The sequence below is a fragment of the Heterocephalus glaber genome, unplaced genomic scaffold, assembly GCF_053883595.1.
Source record: "Heterocephalus glaber isolate CG9 unplaced genomic scaffold, H.glaber_assembly_v1.0 deba00001452, whole genome shotgun sequence".
Lineage (NCBI taxonomy): Eukaryota > Metazoa > Chordata > Mammalia > Rodentia > Bathyergidae > Heterocephalus > Heterocephalus glaber.
The window spans coordinates 19,962,878-19,981,323 of NW_028258302.1; the positions used below are offsets into that span (position 1 = coordinate 19,962,878).

At 52.8% G+C, this 18,446-nt stretch overlaps 1 protein-coding gene across 1 annotated transcript in view; it reads left to right on the forward strand.

The window, feature by feature from the left end:
* The first annotated feature begins 3 nt into the window (after positions 1 to 3).
* The window catches only part of Ece1 (endothelin converting enzyme 1), a 95,885-nt gene continuing 77,442 nt past the window's right edge, over positions 4 to 18,446 (forward strand). Inside the window, exon 1 of the mRNA XM_004850505.4 lies at positions 4 to 164. Coding sequence (XP_004850562.1) covers positions 162 to 164 — 3 coding nt within the window. The 5' untranslated portion in view covers positions 4 to 161. The remainder of the gene's footprint in view (positions 165 to 18,446) is intronic.

Sequence of the window (18,446 nt, forward strand, 5' to 3'; positions counted from 1 at the left end):
CGCGGCGAGCCCCGCCTCCTGGGCCTGGGCGCCGAGCCGCGCGCTCGCCCGCGAGGATCCAAGCGCGCCGCCGGAGCTGCAGCCGCAGTCTGAATAGTACGGCACCGCGGCGATCCGGGAGCCGGGAGCAAGGAGCTGGACCGGAGCGGAACACACAAGCTATGGTGAGTGCCGCTTCCAGCCCGCGGGCTGTGCTGGTCCAGCCTCAACTGTCCCCGGCCGCGGCGCCGCGGACGGCACCCCGACCAGCCCACATCGCGGGGGGCTGGGCGCCGGCTGCAGTGTGAAGCGTGGAGCCTCTCGGGGTCTCCGAGGCCGGACTCCGCTCCCCCTGGGCGCGGCGCTGGCTCCGTCAGGGGAGCTTGGTTCTGGGCGTCTGACCCACTGAAGGGAGTGGAGGACTCGCGGGGTGGGGTGGGGGGAGTCGTCTTGGCGACAGTTGGTGCGATCTGATTTGGGGTGTCCAGAAGTCCTTGGACCTGGCTTTACGTGGAGACCGTAGGCAGCCGAGTTGAGTGGGGTTCACGGGTGGCGGCGATCGTCGCGATCGCGAGGCGTCAGGATCCATCTGGATCTGAACGTCAGGTAAAGCGGAGGTCGGTCCGCGCTCGTCTTGGGACATCGTGGGTGGCTGTGCCGACCGATTTAGTTTAGGTCGCTCTGGGGCTGCTGATCCATCTGTAGGAGAGGGGAAGGGGTAGCTGTCAGAGACCAGGGGACATTTGGAACCCCTGTGCCCAGCGATCTAGTCTCCCATCTGCGAGTAATAAATCCTCAGAGGAAGGTGCCAAGTATTGACCTGGATCCGCACTGGACGAAAAAGGGGAGCTGGGGAGCCCCCTTCCGGAGCCCCAGGAGGGAAATCCATTAGATAAGGCTGGTCTTGTTGAGCTGATGGTAGGGGAGTTGTCTTTGGGGGTGTGAGAGGCCTCATGTTGGTCACATCTCCAGGGCCTGGTGATTTCCTCTTCATCAGGTGCCTGCTTCTCTTTGGCTACTTTTCGCAAGCACAAGCCCCTCCGGTTCTCCTAGTCAGCTTCTCTGCCCTGTGCAATGGGCACAAGGCACAGTCACGGCCCGAGAAGACCATGTGCCCATGACTGTGGGTGGCAGTTCCAGGGAGACAGGCACCTTCCGTCCTCTCTGATGCTGCTGCCAAGCCCAGGGGGGCCCACTGCTTGCAAGGTGGGGGTGGTGGGGGTGGGGGGTTGGACCCCCTGTAGAGCTGAAGAGCTGCCAGTGACTTTCCAGGACCAACCCCTGCACTACACAGAGCTAGAGTCTCCATTCATGTGCCACCTCTTGCCTCTCTAGGGAATTATGGCTTCCTTCTATGCCCAGAGGTGCCTAGCGATCATCTTGGACTCCATCTACCTACTGGGTTAAGAATCCTCCCCAAAGCTCGGTGTGTGTGTTGCATGCCTGAAATCCCAGCACTCTGGGAGGCTAATGCAGGAGGATTACAAGTTCGAGCCCAGCCTGGGTGACTTGGCTAGAACTTGAAAAAAGTCTGTAAGTATGGCGGCGGGGGTGGTGGTGCTTGGGAATGTGGCTCAGTGTGAAGGCCCTGGGTACAATTCCCAGTACCCCCCAAAAAAGAAGGATCGGGCCAGGAATTTAGTTCAGTGGTTTTGCCGCCTGCTGTGCAAGCACAAGGACCCGAGTTCAATCCCTGGTGCCAAAAAAAAAAAAAAGATCTCCCCTGGAGTGCTCTGCTAGGAGAGTTTCACCATTTAAGAGCTCATTAGCTGTGGACCAGCCTGTGGTTAAAAGTCTTAGAATGAGAGTAATCAAAGAGGAGAAAGCTGTGCCTCTGTCACTCTGCTCTACCTCTAAGCCCAACCTGACCTAAGTTACTCAGAAAGAGGGCTTTTTTTCTTTTTAAAAACCACCATAAAAAAGAGGGTCCTCACCTTGCTTTGGGGACACTTTGCAGAGCCTTATACGTCCCAGCCCATTAGGAAAAACCCACACATTGGCATCAAACAGAATTTATTCCAGTCCCACCTCCTCTCCTTCCCCCAGGACTTTGGTCAGGTTACACCCTCAGCCCAAGTTGCAATTTCCTCATCAGTGAGAGGTACCTTATCTCACCTTATCTTCTGGGGATGGCATGGGGGTTGGCTGAGTAACCCCACTGAGAGTGTTTTGCTTGAATACTGCCTAGATTCCTTTTTTTTGCAATCCTGAGCTCAAGTTGGGAAGTTCTACCTAACATCTAGCCCATTTACTGGGCTGGAAGAACGATTACTAAGAGGATAGTGATTCTCAGAGAATATTTCATTTGTCATTCAATGGACATTTATTCAGCACTTACGATTTGCCAAACTTGTTCAAAGGAAGAAAAGGCTGACATCAACAGTGTGTTAAGGGAGCATGTATCTGTCCATGAAATCCACACTGGTTCACAGGCTAGATGGCATGTCCTTAGGAGAGAAAAGGACATGATGCCAGGCGAGGGCTCCCTTCCAGCTAGAGAGATGAGAAAAAGCATCATTGAACAGGTGGCATCTGAATTGGAAAAAACTGTCCAATAGAGGGACTATGAGACATAGGAACCAGAGGTGTGAGAATATGGGAAATACTCTGAAAGACCTGAATGAAGCCAGCCTAGCCCTGGGGCATGAAGGAGCCCAGGAACAGCAGGGAACAGGCCAGGGGTCCTGCAGAAGCCAGACAACAAAGGCAGGTTGTTGACACCCGTGTGGGTGGAAGCTGACATCAGGCTTCCTTGGCCTTTGTCATTTAGGTTTCCCCTACACACGTCTGTGCACTGCTGTTCTCTGAGGCCTCCAAGCAGATTTCCCCAACCCAGGGCAGGCTGTGGAATGAGGGTTCTATGAGGCTTTTTATATCTCCTGCCGCCAGCTGTCCTCAAATTATCCAGCAGCAGGCACAGAGAGGTAAATGAGGTTAGCCAGGGTCACAGAGCAAGCCAATGCCAGAGCAGGCACAAGTGTCCTAGAAGTTGGGGGATCGGCCTAGCAGACAGGCTGGGGGGAAGGAGACCCAGCCCGGCATTCAGCCCCACTCCGCCCTAGAAGTGACTTGATAATGTGCCTTTGCATTCCACCTGGAGGCTGAGTTTAGGATACCAGGTCCAGGGCCTAAATTAGAATCTTATGTGTCACCAACTTGCTGGGGTGACCTTGGGTCAGCTGCACCCCCTCTGTGCCCCTTTGCCTACCAAGTCAGGCAGATTTTCTCTGCTTCTCAGGGAATCATTGTGAAGACACAGAGGACACAGAAACACTGAGCAGACTATTAAGACCAGGAGAGACTGTGTTGTTTGAAGGTAGGAGGCCAGCCACATGCCCAGCCACGCTCCTGCCTCCAGCCATGCACAGTGGGTTCCTGGGTGCCCTTGCCTGGGCAGCCAGCACCTATGCCAGTATCTGGGTCACTCACATTTCCTCTCGTGGCTACAGTTTTTGGTAAAAAAGGATGTTGGTGACTTTTGTTAAGGAATAAATACGCTTCCCACACAGAACTGGAGCACCCAGGCCCTGTCTGGGGAGGAACAGGAATTGAAGACTGCCAAGAGGGTGGACAGTGTAGAGCGTTTGGGGCCTTAGCCTAGACATGCCAGCCTGGCTGAAGTCCACACCTTGGTGGTTATGGTGGGGGACCCGTCAGCAAATGGTCACGACTTTCTGCACTTCTGTTCCGTTGTTTTCACCTTCTGTTGATTAGGCAAGCGCCCTGCTACTGTCAACCCTGTGGTCATCAAAGCTTTGTTCATTGATTCACCAAACAAGTCTGCCTGGCACAGTGTGAGGCCTGGGGCTGTGCTCAGTGTGAATGAGACCGGCAGGTCCCCCTTCCACAGTCTGATGTGCAGGCAGATGTGGGCAGGAAATGACAAGTGCCGTTACTGTTGCCAAGGAGACAAGGCGGGGTGCTGGGGGAGCTGATGGAGGAACCTGGCCTGGGGATCAGAAAAGGCCTGCTGAGGACGTGACATTCAAGCTGTCATGTGGAAAGAAGGAATGAGAGTTGCCAGGTGGGGTGGTGCATGCCTGTAATCCCAGCACTAGAGACCAAGCTCTCCATGAGTTTCGGGTCAGCCTGGGTTACATAGTGAGACACTGTCTCAAAAAACCAAAATAAAGAATGAGGGGGACGTGGAAGGGCATTTGTGCAGAAGGAACCACGTGTGCAAGATGGAACTGAGCTCCTCTGAGGACGCAGAGGATGATGGTTAGGCAGTGGCCAAGGCAGGTGCACTGGGAGAGAGTCATGTTAGGGATTTGAGGCTTGACCCTGAATGCAGTGGGGAGCCACTTGGGAGTTTAGAGAGAAGGGCGTAACATGGTCAGATTTGCATTTTGAGACAACCACGGGTCCAACCACAGGCCAGTTTACTCTGGAGAATGAGAGGCAGGCAGGACTGGAGGCTGGGAAACCAGTGGGAGGCCCTAGGAGAGACCATGCACTGTTGTTCACCCCATACAACTTTGTGACTTGCTGAGACCCTGTCTCAAAATAAAAAGATTTTTTATTTTTATTTATTTATTTATTTATTTTTTGATACTGGGGATCGAACTCAGGTCCTTGTGCTTGCGAGGCAAGCGGCAGAACCACTGAGCTAAATCTCTGGCCCTAAAAAGATTTTTTAAAAGGGCTGGGAATGTAGCTCAGTGTGAAGGCCCTGAGTTCAATCCCCAGTACTGAAAAAAAAATTTTTTTTAAAGAAAATAAACTTTGGGGGGCCGGGGATTTAGCTCAGTGGTTTCGGAGCCTGCCTTGCAAGCACAAGGTCCCAAGTTTGATCCCCGGTACCAAAAAAAAAAAAAAAAAGAAAAGAAACTTTGGTCTAGTGGAGGAGAAAGGAAAAGTTCTCAACTAGCCTTGGAACGAGATGGAAAACAGCAAGTGCCAATCTGGAGCTGCAGCTCTAGAGCCGTCAGGGCCATGCTGTATATCAGGAAAGGCTTCCCAGGAGAGGTGCCTGCACTTGCTGGAATGCTTCCCAGGGGAAGGAGGACATAGGTGAAGTGCTTCAGACTCATTCATCTATTCGCAGATGAAAATGAGGGTAGCCTCCTGTCCTTGAAGAGTTAGAGTCCAAGAGGCAGAGTTTAATGAACCACCAAGGCTGAGGGCACCCAACTGCCAGGTGGCACTGGGAATCTAGGGCCTGGGTTCTGCCCTTCCCCTGGGTCCTGAGGACAGGAAGTGGCTGGAATGCTGTCCTAGCGCAGTGATAAACCCAGGAATGGCTTCCTCCTCTCCACAGGGCTTAGCCGGGAAGGGTTGGCATCCACCGTGCTCCTGCCTGCCTCCCTCCAAGCCCAGGCCACAGCTTATCCCTGTTTTCTAGCTGGGAAAGCTAAGCCTTGAAGGACCCTAGGGACTGAACTAGGCAGCGGCACCCCTTGTTCCTCCAGTCTCTGGCTGTGGCCTCCAGCTGCCACTCAATGCAACAGAAACTGGGAAAGCTCCCTGGGGACAGGGATAGGCCCGCTGGGCAGCAGCCAGAGGTTATTGGAAGCTAACTGGGGCTGGGTGCTGGCCAGGGCAAAATGCTGATTATTTCTTTCACCTTTGCACGCCCGGCACTTGCATGCGAGGAAAGCTTTTTCTTGCCCATTCATGTGCCATTGCTAATTAGCTGCAGAGCTCGGACTTGAACCCAGGCCTCTGACCGCCCCCCGCACCCAGACCCCATCTCCCTGCCACAGATAGGTCTCTTTGCCTGGCACAGTGCAGGACTCCCACAGGAGGTGTCCCTTTGGCCAGGAGGAGTGGCCCTGGCCCAAAGGCCTCCTGTAGATGAGTCCTGCCCCTGCAGGAGCTCCTTTGCCTCCTTGGCTGGGAGCTGTGGGCGGAGTGGGGAGGCAGCCAGGAGGACTCGGGTTACAGTATAAACACAGTCCTGTCAATATTTACCTCTGCCTGCCACCAGAGCCTTCCGCCTGCCTCCCCAGCTGTCCATCCAGGTGCACGCTCCAAGCTCAGGTCTGGTCATTGAAAGCAAGGCCAATGGTGGAGACTTGGCTTCCAGCCCAGACTCTGCCACTGACCTTTCATGTGGCCCTGAACAAGACACTGTCTCTTCCTAGGCCTCAGTCTTTCCATCTCTACAGTGACACGGCTGGCACAGACTGAGTCAACAATGCCCAGCCCCAGCTTTTCTCGCTGTGACACTGCAGGCCCTTGTCTGTGGAATGGGATCTGATGGCACCTGTCTCGGAGGCTCCTTGGTGACAGTTAATGAGATAACACTTGTAGCCATCAGCCAAGCTCTTGGCACAGTATCATAAGAATGGGAGAAATGGCCGTGGCAGTGGTTGTTATTCCAAAGAAACATTTTATTATTCTCTGAATCCAGGCACTGGTTTTCGTCACTCAGGAACCGAAGCCAAGGGTGGGGACTCTAACCTCAAGCCTTCCTGGTGCTCTGGGGCCACCGTCCAGGCTGGGAGAGCCCAGGGGTTGAGAAAGGCACTGGATCAACACCACCTCCCACCCTGGCTGCCAAGCCTTTGGAGTTGCTTCTCATTAGGCTGAGGGCCAGGGCTTAAATGACCTCAGAGATGTGTGGCCATGAGATGGGTGAGGGACGGTGAAGGGGCAGAGGGACACATTTCCTAAGCAGCTCTTTCGAAGAAGTTCCCAGTCCAGTACACACGAGCTGTCCCCAGCCCAGGAGAGGACAGGGGCTGTGGGTGGGGGAGCAGGCTAGAGAGCAGGCCAGGGAGGGGACTAAACTACCCGAGTGGCAGCAGCAGGCCTTGGAGACCAGCAGGCTCAAGTTCAGACCTGGCCCATCACTTTTTGCTGTGTCACTTTGGATAATATGTCACCTCTGTGAGATCTCTTCCTCATTTCTGGGATAGAGCTGTCAGGGCCTGTTTTGTTAGGTGGTTGGAAGAGTTTAATCAGCTTCTGTTTAAAAGAGCCCAGGTCAATACTGGTACACACAGAGGCCCAGGCAGGATGGGCTGCTGTCATTGTCTCACCCAGGACACGGGTGACATCCTGAGGACAGAGATGGTGCACTTCTACAAATCCAGGTATACTTTACTTAACAAAGTGCTCATGGGCCAGGGATTTAGCTCAGTGGTTCTGCCGCCTGCCTGGAAAGTGCAAGGACCCGACTTCGATCTCCGGTACCAAAAAATCCAAAAAGACAAAAAAATAAGGTGCTAACATCTTAGCTTGACTTTTTTTTTTTTTTTTTTTGGCACCAGGGATCAAACTCAGGACCTTGCGCCTTCGAGGCAGGCGCTGGAACCACTGAGCTAAATCCCCGGCCCTTTAGCTTGACTTGTACAAATGGACACACCCACACACTATGTAGATCAAACATGAGACATTTTCACAGTCCCCATGTGCCCTGCCCCCAGCCTCCCTGTAACAGGCTAGCCTGCTTGCTATTCTTTCACTGGCCTGGTTGTGAACTTCATCTGCAGGAATTCTCATGTGCATACTCATCTCTGCCTGGTTTCCTTCAACTTAGGTCAACACAGAATGTTTCTGACGTTGTCTGCGTCATTCTGTATCCCAGTATCTGCTCCCTTTTAGGCTGAGCTGTGTCATATGGGGTGGACATACTCATGAATGTCCACGCATGACAACTGTGGCTGCTGTGACGTTCTCGTTTGTGTCTCTCTGCAGATATAGGTGCTCGTGACCCTTGGGTACCTGCTGAGTGTGGCCGCTGGGTCAGAGGGTCTTTGTGTGTCTGACCTTCATAGAAGCTGCCACACATTTGCTTAAGGTGGTGTCCCATCTTCGGAGCTTCTTCGTCCCCTCTGCTGGTGGCTCTCAGGGAATGTTCTTGGAAAATGGAATTCAGGGTTCCTGGTCCCAGGAGTCTCTTCGAGCCCCACCCTGGCCTTGAGTTGGCAGCCCTGGGCTGCATTTGGCCCAGCCTGGGTTTTTCTTTTACCTGGTGTTCTGCAGGGTGCGTAAGGGGTCCTGGCCCTGGAGACCCCAGGCAACAGGGTCCATCACTGATTGGCTGTGTATCCTTAGGCTAGTCCCTCCCCCTCCATGATCCTCAGTTTCCCCTTCTGCAAAAAAAAGGGTGGATTTAGGGTTTTCTCACTAACTGGTTTCTGGGGATCTCCCTCATTCTGGCTTTGCTCCCACTGATCTGTGCTTCTCCATTTCCAGGACTGTGCCAGGCCCACTCACAGCCCCCAGCAGAAGGACCAGTGGGAAAGTGGCTGTGCTCCTCATTCCTGAACCCTCCCCAAAAGCCTCATTGTGAATCAGTCTGCCCTGGGTGAGGCCCACCCTGGCTGTGGCAGCCACACCCTTGGAAGAGGGGCATAGAAAGCCTGGGAATCAGGGCAACCCAGGTCTGAACCCTGCCCCTCCCTGGCTCTGTGACTTGGGGCCATTCACCAGCAGCATCTACAGGGTTGTGAGGACCAATGTGGTCCCAACACATGGCAAGGGCAGCCAGATCCCTGCTATAATAGAGCTCTACTCTAGGGGAGGAAGCTGGGGATTGATCAGGCAAACCAACCAACCAGAAAGATCACTTTAGAGAGAAGAAAGACAATAAAACAGTTCATGGGGGGTTGTGAGAGGAGGGGATTACTGTAGATCAGTGGTGGCAAACCTATGGCATGCATGCCACAACAGACTGCTTGTTATCATTGAAAGCTCTGAAAGGTTCACCGTCACTGTCCTAGATGGTGACCAGGGCAGAACGTGGCATCTAAACTGAGAGCTACAGGTTGGGAGGTAGCCAAGCAAAGATGTCAGGGAGAAGAGTTCCCAGGGGAGGGATCAGCAAGTGAAAAGGGCCTAAGACAGGGACAAGGAACATGGCACATTATGGGTGGCAAGAAGGCTCATGTGTCTGGACAGAGGCAGCAAGGGGAAAGCAGTGGGAAGAGGTGGGCAAGAAGGAGCAGGCCATGGAGGGCTTGAAGGGGAGTGGTATTTCATTCTAAGAGAGATAGAAAGTCACTGGAGGACTCTAGGTGGGGTTATAGGAAGGCCCTGGCTGCTGCATGGAAGATGGACTGTAGGAGGCAGGAGAGAGGCAGGGTCAAGTTAGAGGGGAGATAGCTTCAGGATAGTCACCTGTCCAGAGGGCAAGGAGGCTTATGTTTCTCCAGGACCCAGGATCATAGCTAATCCAGGCACAAAGAAAGGTGGGCAGGCCTCCGTCCCAGACCCTTTGAGTCATTCCTGGCTTCAGGGCATGGTGGGCAGAAGTTGCCTTCAGAGCCAGACTTGCTTCTCATCGCCACTTAAACTCAGCCTTGGGATTTTCCCAACATGACCATGTTCCCACCACCCTGGCCCCCGGGGAGCCAGAGGGCATAGGGCTTGAGCCTGCCTCCCCAGCTTCCGTATACCCCACTGCCAAGAAGTGAGGGTGGAGGAAGTAATGGCCACAGAGGATGCCCAGCCACTCTGCCCACGGCCGGCCTTGAGGCAATCTTGTGGCTTTGCAGTTCCTGGGTATCCCAGGTTGGTCCAGGCAGAAGAGCATGCTTCATCTTTCCATGCCCTGTGTGTCTAGTGTGGTTACTTGGCCTCCTGCTGGGCTTCCGGGAGCCCTGGTCGGAGGGAGGGAAGAGGGGGCATGAGAGTTCACAGGTCTAGTGGAACTGGGACTTAGGCATTATCTACACCATCTTCCTCCCAGAGAAGCGGAGACTCAGAAAGACTCAGAAAGATTCAGCCTGAGGCCGAAGAGCAAGTTAGACACAGCGCTTAGACCCTGATCTCGGACTCCTAATCTAGTGCTCTTTTGGTTAGGATATGGGCTTGGGAGCCAGAGAGATGTAAATTCTAGTCTCTGCCCTGGCACTTAGTACTAGCCGGGTGACCTTCAGTGAGTGACCTTCTCTGAGCCTTGGTTTTCTCCTCTGTGAGATGGGGTGATGGCAACCCCTTCCTTGTAGTGGTACTGTGAAGACTTCTTAGTGATTTTGGTTATGTTGTAAACCTTATGGGGTGGTGCCCAGACCGGGTCCTTAGTAAATGGGAACAATACTGCCATGGTGACTCGGTCCTTGTAAGCTGAGTGAAGAGCTAAGAAGTGGGGCAGCAGGCAGCCCTCACCTCTACCCTTCCTGGCCTGCAGGGAGCGGGGCGGGAGGAAAGTCCCCAAGGTGGCCCATCCTGCTGCAACTTCTTCATTTCATTTCCCCATTATAGTTGGGAGATCTTTTCCCCAGACCCTTAATTACCACTTCAACACACACACACACACACACACACACACACACACACACACACGCACACATGCACGCATGCACGCGCGCGCACGTGCACACACACAGCTCTCGGGGTGGACCTTGGCCCCAAATAGGGAGCATTCAGGCACTGAAGGCCATCCCAGGGTGGAAGCTAAGTGGTTCTTGTCTCCTGCATCGGACCCCTCCTGGGCACCACCGAGACCTCTTAGCACAGTGCCCTCCCTAGTGGCCTAGAGCAGGGATTGCAGGACTGATGTGAGCTTCAACCCTGGATTCACCACTTACCTGTGGTAAAGGGACCTTGTAACAGACGAGTCCTCTCTGAGCCCCAGACTTCTGTCTGTGAAGTGGAGATAAAAACTCCTTCTCTTGACAATTGCAGGTATGAAGTGGGAAGATACACTCTGAGCACGCATGACCTGCATGGACTCAAGGAAGCAGGTGCCACTAGTGACAATCATTGGCAAATGTCCCCAGCTCTAGGTCTATTCCTTTCTCCATAGCTGTTCTCAGAAACCTTCTAGATCATCTCTCTGCACCCAAGTCACACGTTTCTGAAGCTGCTTTGCTGCCCTCCTAGGCCCCTGGCCCCAGACTGAAACCTTGTGCTCTCTCTTTTCTCCCCACACTAACAGAGAGTTCAAACCCTAACCCAAGCAGCCTGGGTTTGAACTCAGCTCTGCCATTCTTTGTGTGGCCTTAGCCAGATTTCTTAATTCTTAACCTCTGTTTCTGAATAAGTAAAATGGGAACAATGGATAACACCAAACTCAGTTGTTTAAAAGGCGATAAAATTCTTGTAAAGTGCCAGGATCAGTGCCTCTTCCCATGTAGCAAATGCCTAATAAATGTCAACTGGTGAATTGTTAGACAGAGTTCTGCTGGGCAGAGCCCTTGATTTTCATCTCTGACTCGCACACTTGGCCAGGGTGGATTTGGAAGGGACTTGAGCTCTCTAGGATTTACACTGTGGGTGACAGAGAGTGGCTGTCCCAGCCAAGCTGCTTGGGGTCATGGTCAGAGCCATACTGTGAAGAACTGGCAGATTGACAGGTGTGCTGGGCAGGAGAGAAAGTGCTGCCCTTAGTGAGCTCACAGTCCCTGGAGGAAAGTAGGGCAAAATGATGGATGCAGTTAGAAAGTGAACAGTCCAGGGCCAGGCACATTGCTTCAGAGAGGGCTTCCTGGGATTGATGACACTTGAGTCCTTGGGGGGAGGTGCGTGATACAATAAGAACTGATTAGCCTAGGGTTTATTCAGGAATCCTTTTGTTTTTTCCCACCCATGGCATTTATTAGTCTTAACAGTAATACAATATAATAATGTTGTCTCTTGAGTGTTTGCCAAGCACAGCACTAAAAATCCTGTTCTAAATTCACTTAATCTTCCCATCAACCCTAGGAAGCTATTGTTATTATTATTCGTATTTCATAGGAGGGGAAACCAAGGCACAAAGAAATAATAGATCTCTCTCTCGTTCAGTAAGCAACAGAGCAGATTTGAACCTGGGCGGTTTGGCTACAGAATCCAAGTTCTTAACCTGTGCCACATACATGCTCTGCAGCTGACTTGTCCCCACAGCCCTGATGAGGAGCTCATCTCAGAGACAGCACGCTTCCCCTCCCACAGGAAGAGGTTGGCGCTGTGTCCTTCAGAAGCCTCCTTTCAGCATCAGCTCAAGGGTGAGAAGATGTGAACCTTTCAGAAAGGGGGATCTGAAAGCTCAAACCCTAGGAAATAAAGGGCTTGTGTCAGGGAGGGGAATAGGGATTAGAACAGGCAGTTTTTAGTGGGGAAAAGAAGGGAACTTAGAAGGCATAAAAAGATGGAATTCCAACTGAACCAACATTCCCCATGCCAGGAGGTCCCAGATCTGTGGGATAGACAGACAAATCAGCAAGAAAGGTGCTGAATAGTATTTGGTGAGTGTGCAGGCAGGAACCTTTGAAGGCCCAAAGGAATGGACAGCTAGCCTGGCCCAGGGAGGTGATCTTTGAGTGAGGTCTTGAAGGTTGAGCAGGAGTTTGCCAACCAGGTATCACCCGTCGTTGCTGAGCCAGAATTTAACCTCAACAGTCTGTCTCCAGAGTCTGTGTTCTCACACACAGGGCATGTGCAGCTCTATGCCCTGCCACAGAGTCTGGCCTTAGGGGATGTGACTCTCCAGGCTCCAGGTCACTTAGTGGAAAGCCCTGATCAGATAACCAGCCCTTGTGTTCACAAACTCCACTCCTCACCTCTTCTGCAAGGGGAGTTGACCAGCCTTGCAAGGAAGGTCTCAGCCTCCAGATGGCCGGGGCTGTGGTGTCCTGCAGGCACACGGATTCACTCCCAGGGCTACGGGGAAGGCAGGGGGACAAAAAAGGCATCTCCTGCTTTGCCTTGCAATTCCCTGCTCCAGCACCTGGAATGAGCTTTGCAGACGGGCACCTCCTCCTGTAGGATGAGATCAGATCAGATCATTCCAACAGCGCCAGCAGGTCGGTGGTTTATTGCCATTTTAAATATGAGGCATCGAGGGTGAGCTGCATGACCAAGGTCACACAGCTAAGCAAGTAGGTAGAGAGACTGAAATTTTCTTTTTGGGGGCCAAGGGTGGGAACTGAAATTTTCACCTCAGTCTGCCTAACTCCAAGGCCTAGGTCTTGTCTTCAAGCTGGTAGGAAGAACACTGGCTACTCTCGGCCCATTCCACAAGAACTGTGCCTGTAACCAGGACACAAAGGAACTTGGGGTCAGGGTGACAAGCCCACAGTCACATCCGTGAGGGTGGAGGGAAACACAAGAGGCTGGCTCCAAATGCAGGCTTCTCTGCCATCTTTCCAGAGATTCTCACCCCATAAGTTTGGAGTGGGGTACAGGGCCTGCATCACCAGCAGCTCCCCAAGTTGTGATACTTGCAGGCCTCATGGCACATTTTAGAAATCCTAATTTGATACACATCTGCTCTGAGCCCAGCACTGTCCTGGGCATCTTATTTTGTGATTTCAGCCATCAGAGCACCTCTGGTGGGAATATTGACGCAAAGGGAGGGAGGTGGGGAGTCTTGAAAGAGATTTCTACCAATCATAACGGAGACATTGGTAACCAGTGTGCCTAAAATGTTAATCTAATCTGCAGATCAATCAGATGAGGAAACTGAAGCTCAGAGAGGTTAGGCAACTTGCCCACAGCCCAGCAGCTGCAGTGGCAGAACTTGGATTAGAACCCAGATCCCTTAGCTACTGAGTCCTGTGTTCTTCCCGATACCCCTGCTGCCTCTTTTGCATGCCCGCACATGGAGGTTCTTGGAGGCACAGACCCCAGCTCCGCCAACCACTGCGACAGGTAAATATAGGATAATTAATGGTGACATCCTGATACGATACTGGCTCACTAGAATCAGAATCGTAGAATCAGTGCTGGAAACGTAGGTCCTGGACCCCACTCCATGGCCATAGAGACGAGATGAGAGATTGGACTTTAGTCCTACAGCAGTGAAGACCCACATGTTGTGTGTGTGTGTGTGTGTGTTTAAATCAAATTTTACTTTATTGCCTTATGCCAAAGGCTTTATTTTCTTCTATACCAAAAGACCCCATGTAAGTCCTCTAAAGGAAGAAAAGGCAAAAATGTATAGAAAACATATAGCTTGCAGGGTGGAAGGGGCAAGGGGGAGAGCAGGACAGTGACAGGATCCCACCTGCCTTCTATTAAGCTGGGCACTGCAGAGTGGACATGGGCTTGGGGGAGGGAAAGGAACAGACCAGGGTGGGGGTAGCAAAGGAGGGGGAGGACACAGACATCAAGTGGTGATTGGTCCAGGGGAGTGGGCAGCCACTGCTTTGACAAATGGGAGCCCAGAGCCCAGAAGGGCTGTGTGAGTTGCTGATGTCGCCCAAACTGAGTAGCAGACCCCAGATGCTGAGCCTTGGCCTCCTGCCCAGAGCCGTCCAGCACAGCCCTGCTGCGGCCGACCCCTGGCAGCTGAGCTGCAGAGCCCTGCCCCCACCCCCCCCAGCCTGCAGCTTCAAGGGAGTGGGATGTTAGGAGGTTGTGAGGACAGAGATTCTGTCTTTGAAGCAGCTAACAGGGGAGGGGTGGTGCTTTGACCTCCAGATTCTTTCCATGTGACCTCTGTGACCCCAGAGAGACTAGGGCCCTCCAGACCCTGCCCTCCTGGGGTTTGATGGAGCTCCACAGAAGTGGGGGTTGGGGCTGGAGCCCTCCCTGAGGGAACAGGGAACTCCTAAGGCTCTGAGGAGATGTCCCTGGCCTGGCCTCCTTGTCCGGTGGGCTCACCTCAGAAGTCAGGAGACATGCCCTCAGCCAGACCTCTAGAGACAGCCTGCTCCCCTTTGATGATTTTTTTCTGTGTATGTGGTATTGAGGACCAAACACAGAGCCTCATACTGAGCTACGCCCCTTTTTAAATTTATTTTGAGTCAGCTTCTCACTAGATCACTTAATTGCCCACATAGGACTTGAACTTGGCAAACCTCCTGCATCAGCCTCCCAGAATGCTGGCTCAGGCATGCACTACCACACCTGGCTTGAAGATTTCCTCTTTTATCTCATTAACACTGTTTGGCCACTCAGCCCTCTGAGATGTTCGTTTAAATGACTACCACCTCCGTGCCTCCCCACACCTCCTCACCCTGGACCACACCAACCCTCCTGGTATCCCAGGCACCCACCGCTGGCAGGCACTCACGACTCCGCTGGCAGGCACTCACCCCTGTGTCCAAGCCCATTTCCTGAGGGAAGGGGTCTCTCTGTGGGGTTTAAGCTTCCCTTTTTCCCACCAGTCTGGAGGCCCCTAGCCCCCTGGCTGCTTCTCCATAGGAATTGCTCTTAGACCGTAGGCCTGGGCCTGGTCCCTCTCTGGGGACTGGACCCCTTGCTTGCTTTGAGACCAAACACCCCAACACACACCACCCCCGCAATTATCCATGGTCCTGTATCCCTTCCTCACCCTGATGCATAAGGCACTCAAGCTGTTTGCTTGCTCCTGCCACCCCTCATGGCCCCCTGAGCCTCCCGGCCTCCCCATGGTGTTTTTGCTCAGGGAGCAGCGTGCTATGTGGCACCGCGCCTGGGAAGCCGCTCTTGTTGCCTGAGGACACAAGATGGAGGAAAGACGAGGCTACAAGGGACAAGAAGATCACTGAAGGCTTCAGGCTGAACCCCCCTCCCGGTCCCCATACCCTGGAGTCCAGGGACCAGGGTGAGACCAGTTCCAGACAAGTCCCAGAAAGTGCCCTCCACAGTTGGGAACTCAGGTGTAGAAATCGTTGCACTGGGGGAACAGCCAGCCATCTTGGAACTAGATGGGCTACGAAAGAGCCCCTCACGGCTTCACAAAGCCTGGATGCCTTTGAGCCTCAGGCTGTCCTGAGGACAGGAGCTGGGGCCCCTCCTGAGGCAGAGCTCTTCATGCCTCCTTTGCCTGTACCGTGAAGCAAGAGATGAGAACACAATTTATTGAGCATTAACTTTGATCTAGGCCCTGTGCTAAGCAACAAATGCATTGCCTTATTTCCTACTCAAGTCAGCACTAAAGAGATGTCCTTTGTGGCCCCCCCCCATTTTGAGGCAAGGTCTTGCCATGTTGCCCAGGCAAGTCTTGAACTCCTGATCCCAAGTGTTCCTCCTGCCTCAACCTCCTCAGTAGCTGGGACTATGGGTGTGTGTCCTCATTTAATAGACAAGCAGGCTAAGGTGTGAGGGTGAGCGTTGTGGCCAGTGGCCCACAGCTGAGAGACAGTTGAGCCAGAACTCTCACTGATTCCAGAGTCTGTTCTTTGCAGGCCCTGGAGGAGCATCTGGCTCAGTTGAGGGTGTTTTACGCATAGCTCACTCTGGAGGGGAGCAGGTGGTAGCCATTGGGAGGCAGGGTGCAGGCAGTCAGAGCAAGTTCTCAGCTGGAGCAGGAGGTGGCACTGTTCTGCTCTGGGGTGCTCCTGTCTTTCAATTGTTTGCTTTTCTCCCCTGGAGAGTGGGGGACAGGACCCTGGCTATCTCCCCTGCCCTGGACAGATGCTTGGGGGAGGGAGAGAGAGGGAAGGAGCCCGTGGCAGACTGGAGCTAGGGGAAGGGTCAGGAGGAGGCCAAACCATCCCCAGCAGGTGGCTGGCCCTGGAGCCAGCCTGTGTCCATAGGGTCATTAGGGCGACATCGCTACATGTCCAGGGTTGGCTACTGCAGAACTGGAATTTGGTCACAGGATTGCACTCTGCAGTGATTTCCGATGCCCATCTATTTGCTTAATATGTTTCTTTGGAGAACAAATTGTATGTGAGCATTGCTTCCGGGCATCTCTGATCGAGCCACTGAGGAGATTGCCCCACTGGAGGTTTTTTCCTTCTTTGGTGATTTGTGCATTTTCATGCTGTCCCCAGATGGCCGTGAGTCAGCCCTAAAGCTCATTCAGGAAAGTCCTGAGGAATGTCTCTTCTATGCCAGGTTCTGTGTGAACGGTGCCCAGTGACACACTGAGGTTGGGTAAGGAGAGGCTGGTACCCTTCCCTAGCCACTTATCTCTGCATCTCTACCTCCCTTGGTCCCCTCAGTCCTGGGGCCCAGAGCTGTCCCAGCCAGAGTGGGGAGGTGGATTTAGCAACCTGCAGTTCCTCCAGCCTGACTCAGCCCCTCCCAGGCCCTCTCTGGAGAAAGTGAGTCATTTCTGCAACTCTGAGGACAGAGGGAGGGAAAGGGGCGGGGGTAGAGTCAGCCCTGTTTTGGTCCCCTCCATGTGCGCGCCCAGCTCTGAGAAGCACTGGAGCCACCAAGGAGGAGATTCTAGGGGACAGATGGGGCAGCCAGACCTGGTTAAGTCAGCAAACCCCAGCTTAGACAGCTATGAGGGTCACCTTGGACAGACCTGTGCCACTCTGAGGAGATGGCAGGTCCCTCTCAGTCCCTGTTCAAAGTCTCAGACCTGCTTCCCCTTCTGCCCAATGGCCCTCGGGGGGCCCTTGAACCTCTGACCCCCTGGGTGGAGAGGTAGTACAGTGCTCTCCTCTGACCTCTTCTCCCCTCTTCTCTCCAATCTTCTCACCTACCCTAGGGAGTGTGTGTCTGCCTCTATTGAGTGGTCATATTTGTTCTGAGGATGCAGAGGTCTGGCTGTAGTGAGGGAGAGAGATACGCTGCAGCACATCACTTAGTGATGTTGGGACCAGGATGCTCCTAACTGCTTCCTTGAGGAGAGCCAGGGAGCCTGGCTTCATCTGTGCCCTCCCATGAAGTCCTAGTCATTTTCTAGGTGACTTGGAGTAAATGATTTCACCTCTCAAGACTCACTTTTCTCAGCCATGAGATAGGAGAAATCATTCCCATCCACAGTTGTGGCAAACAAACGAGGAAACACCTGCCAAACAGCTGCCTCATTTCCTTTGAGTCTACTGGAATGTCACCTTTCCCCAGCCACCTATTGACAATTGTTCCTCACCTCCCACTTTCTGTCACCCTCTCATGTATTTAATTGTCCTTCTTACCACTTACACAGTTGAGCATGCTTCATATTTGACTTATTTATCTTATTTATGCCATCTCCTCCTACTAGCATATAAGCCCTGTGAAGGCAAGGGTTGTGTCTGTTTTGTCCCCTGCTGTATCCACCGAGAACAGTGCAGGCACAAAGTAAAAAGAGTAAGTGGAAAAGGAGAATGAGTGAGTGAATGAATGAGTGTGATCAGCTGCCAGCGTCAGGCCTGGTGGAGGGGCCATGTATCTTTTGATCCCCTCCCCTCCGCCTCTCCAGCTGTGTTTTTCTGGACTAATCTCAGGACTTTCTCCACCCACCCTCTCAAAGTCAGCTTATCCACTCTTGAGGTTTCACTGTTGATTTTTTTTTTTTTTTTTTTTTTGGTGCCGGGGATTGAACTTGGGTCCTTGCGCTTGCGAGGCAGGTGGTGGAACCACTGAGCTAAATTCCCGCCCCACGGTTGATTTTTATATTTGGGTTTTTTATTCCAGGACACAAGACTGCCCTGGGGAATAAAGTGGGACACTTTCATTGCAAAACCAAACCAGTACAATTTGGAACAGAATGCTGAATTGTTATGAATTTTTAAGATAAAGAAATGTGAACAGGGCATGGTGGCCCATTCCTGTCATCCTAGAACTCTAGGGAACTGAGGCAGGAGGATCACCAGTTTGAGCCCAGCCTGGGAAATTTAGTGACTTAGATCCTGTCTCAAAATAAAAAATAAGCTAGAGATGTAGCTCAGTGCAAAGGCCCTGGGTTCAATCCCCAAAACTAAAAAGAAGAAGAGAAAGAAAAAAAA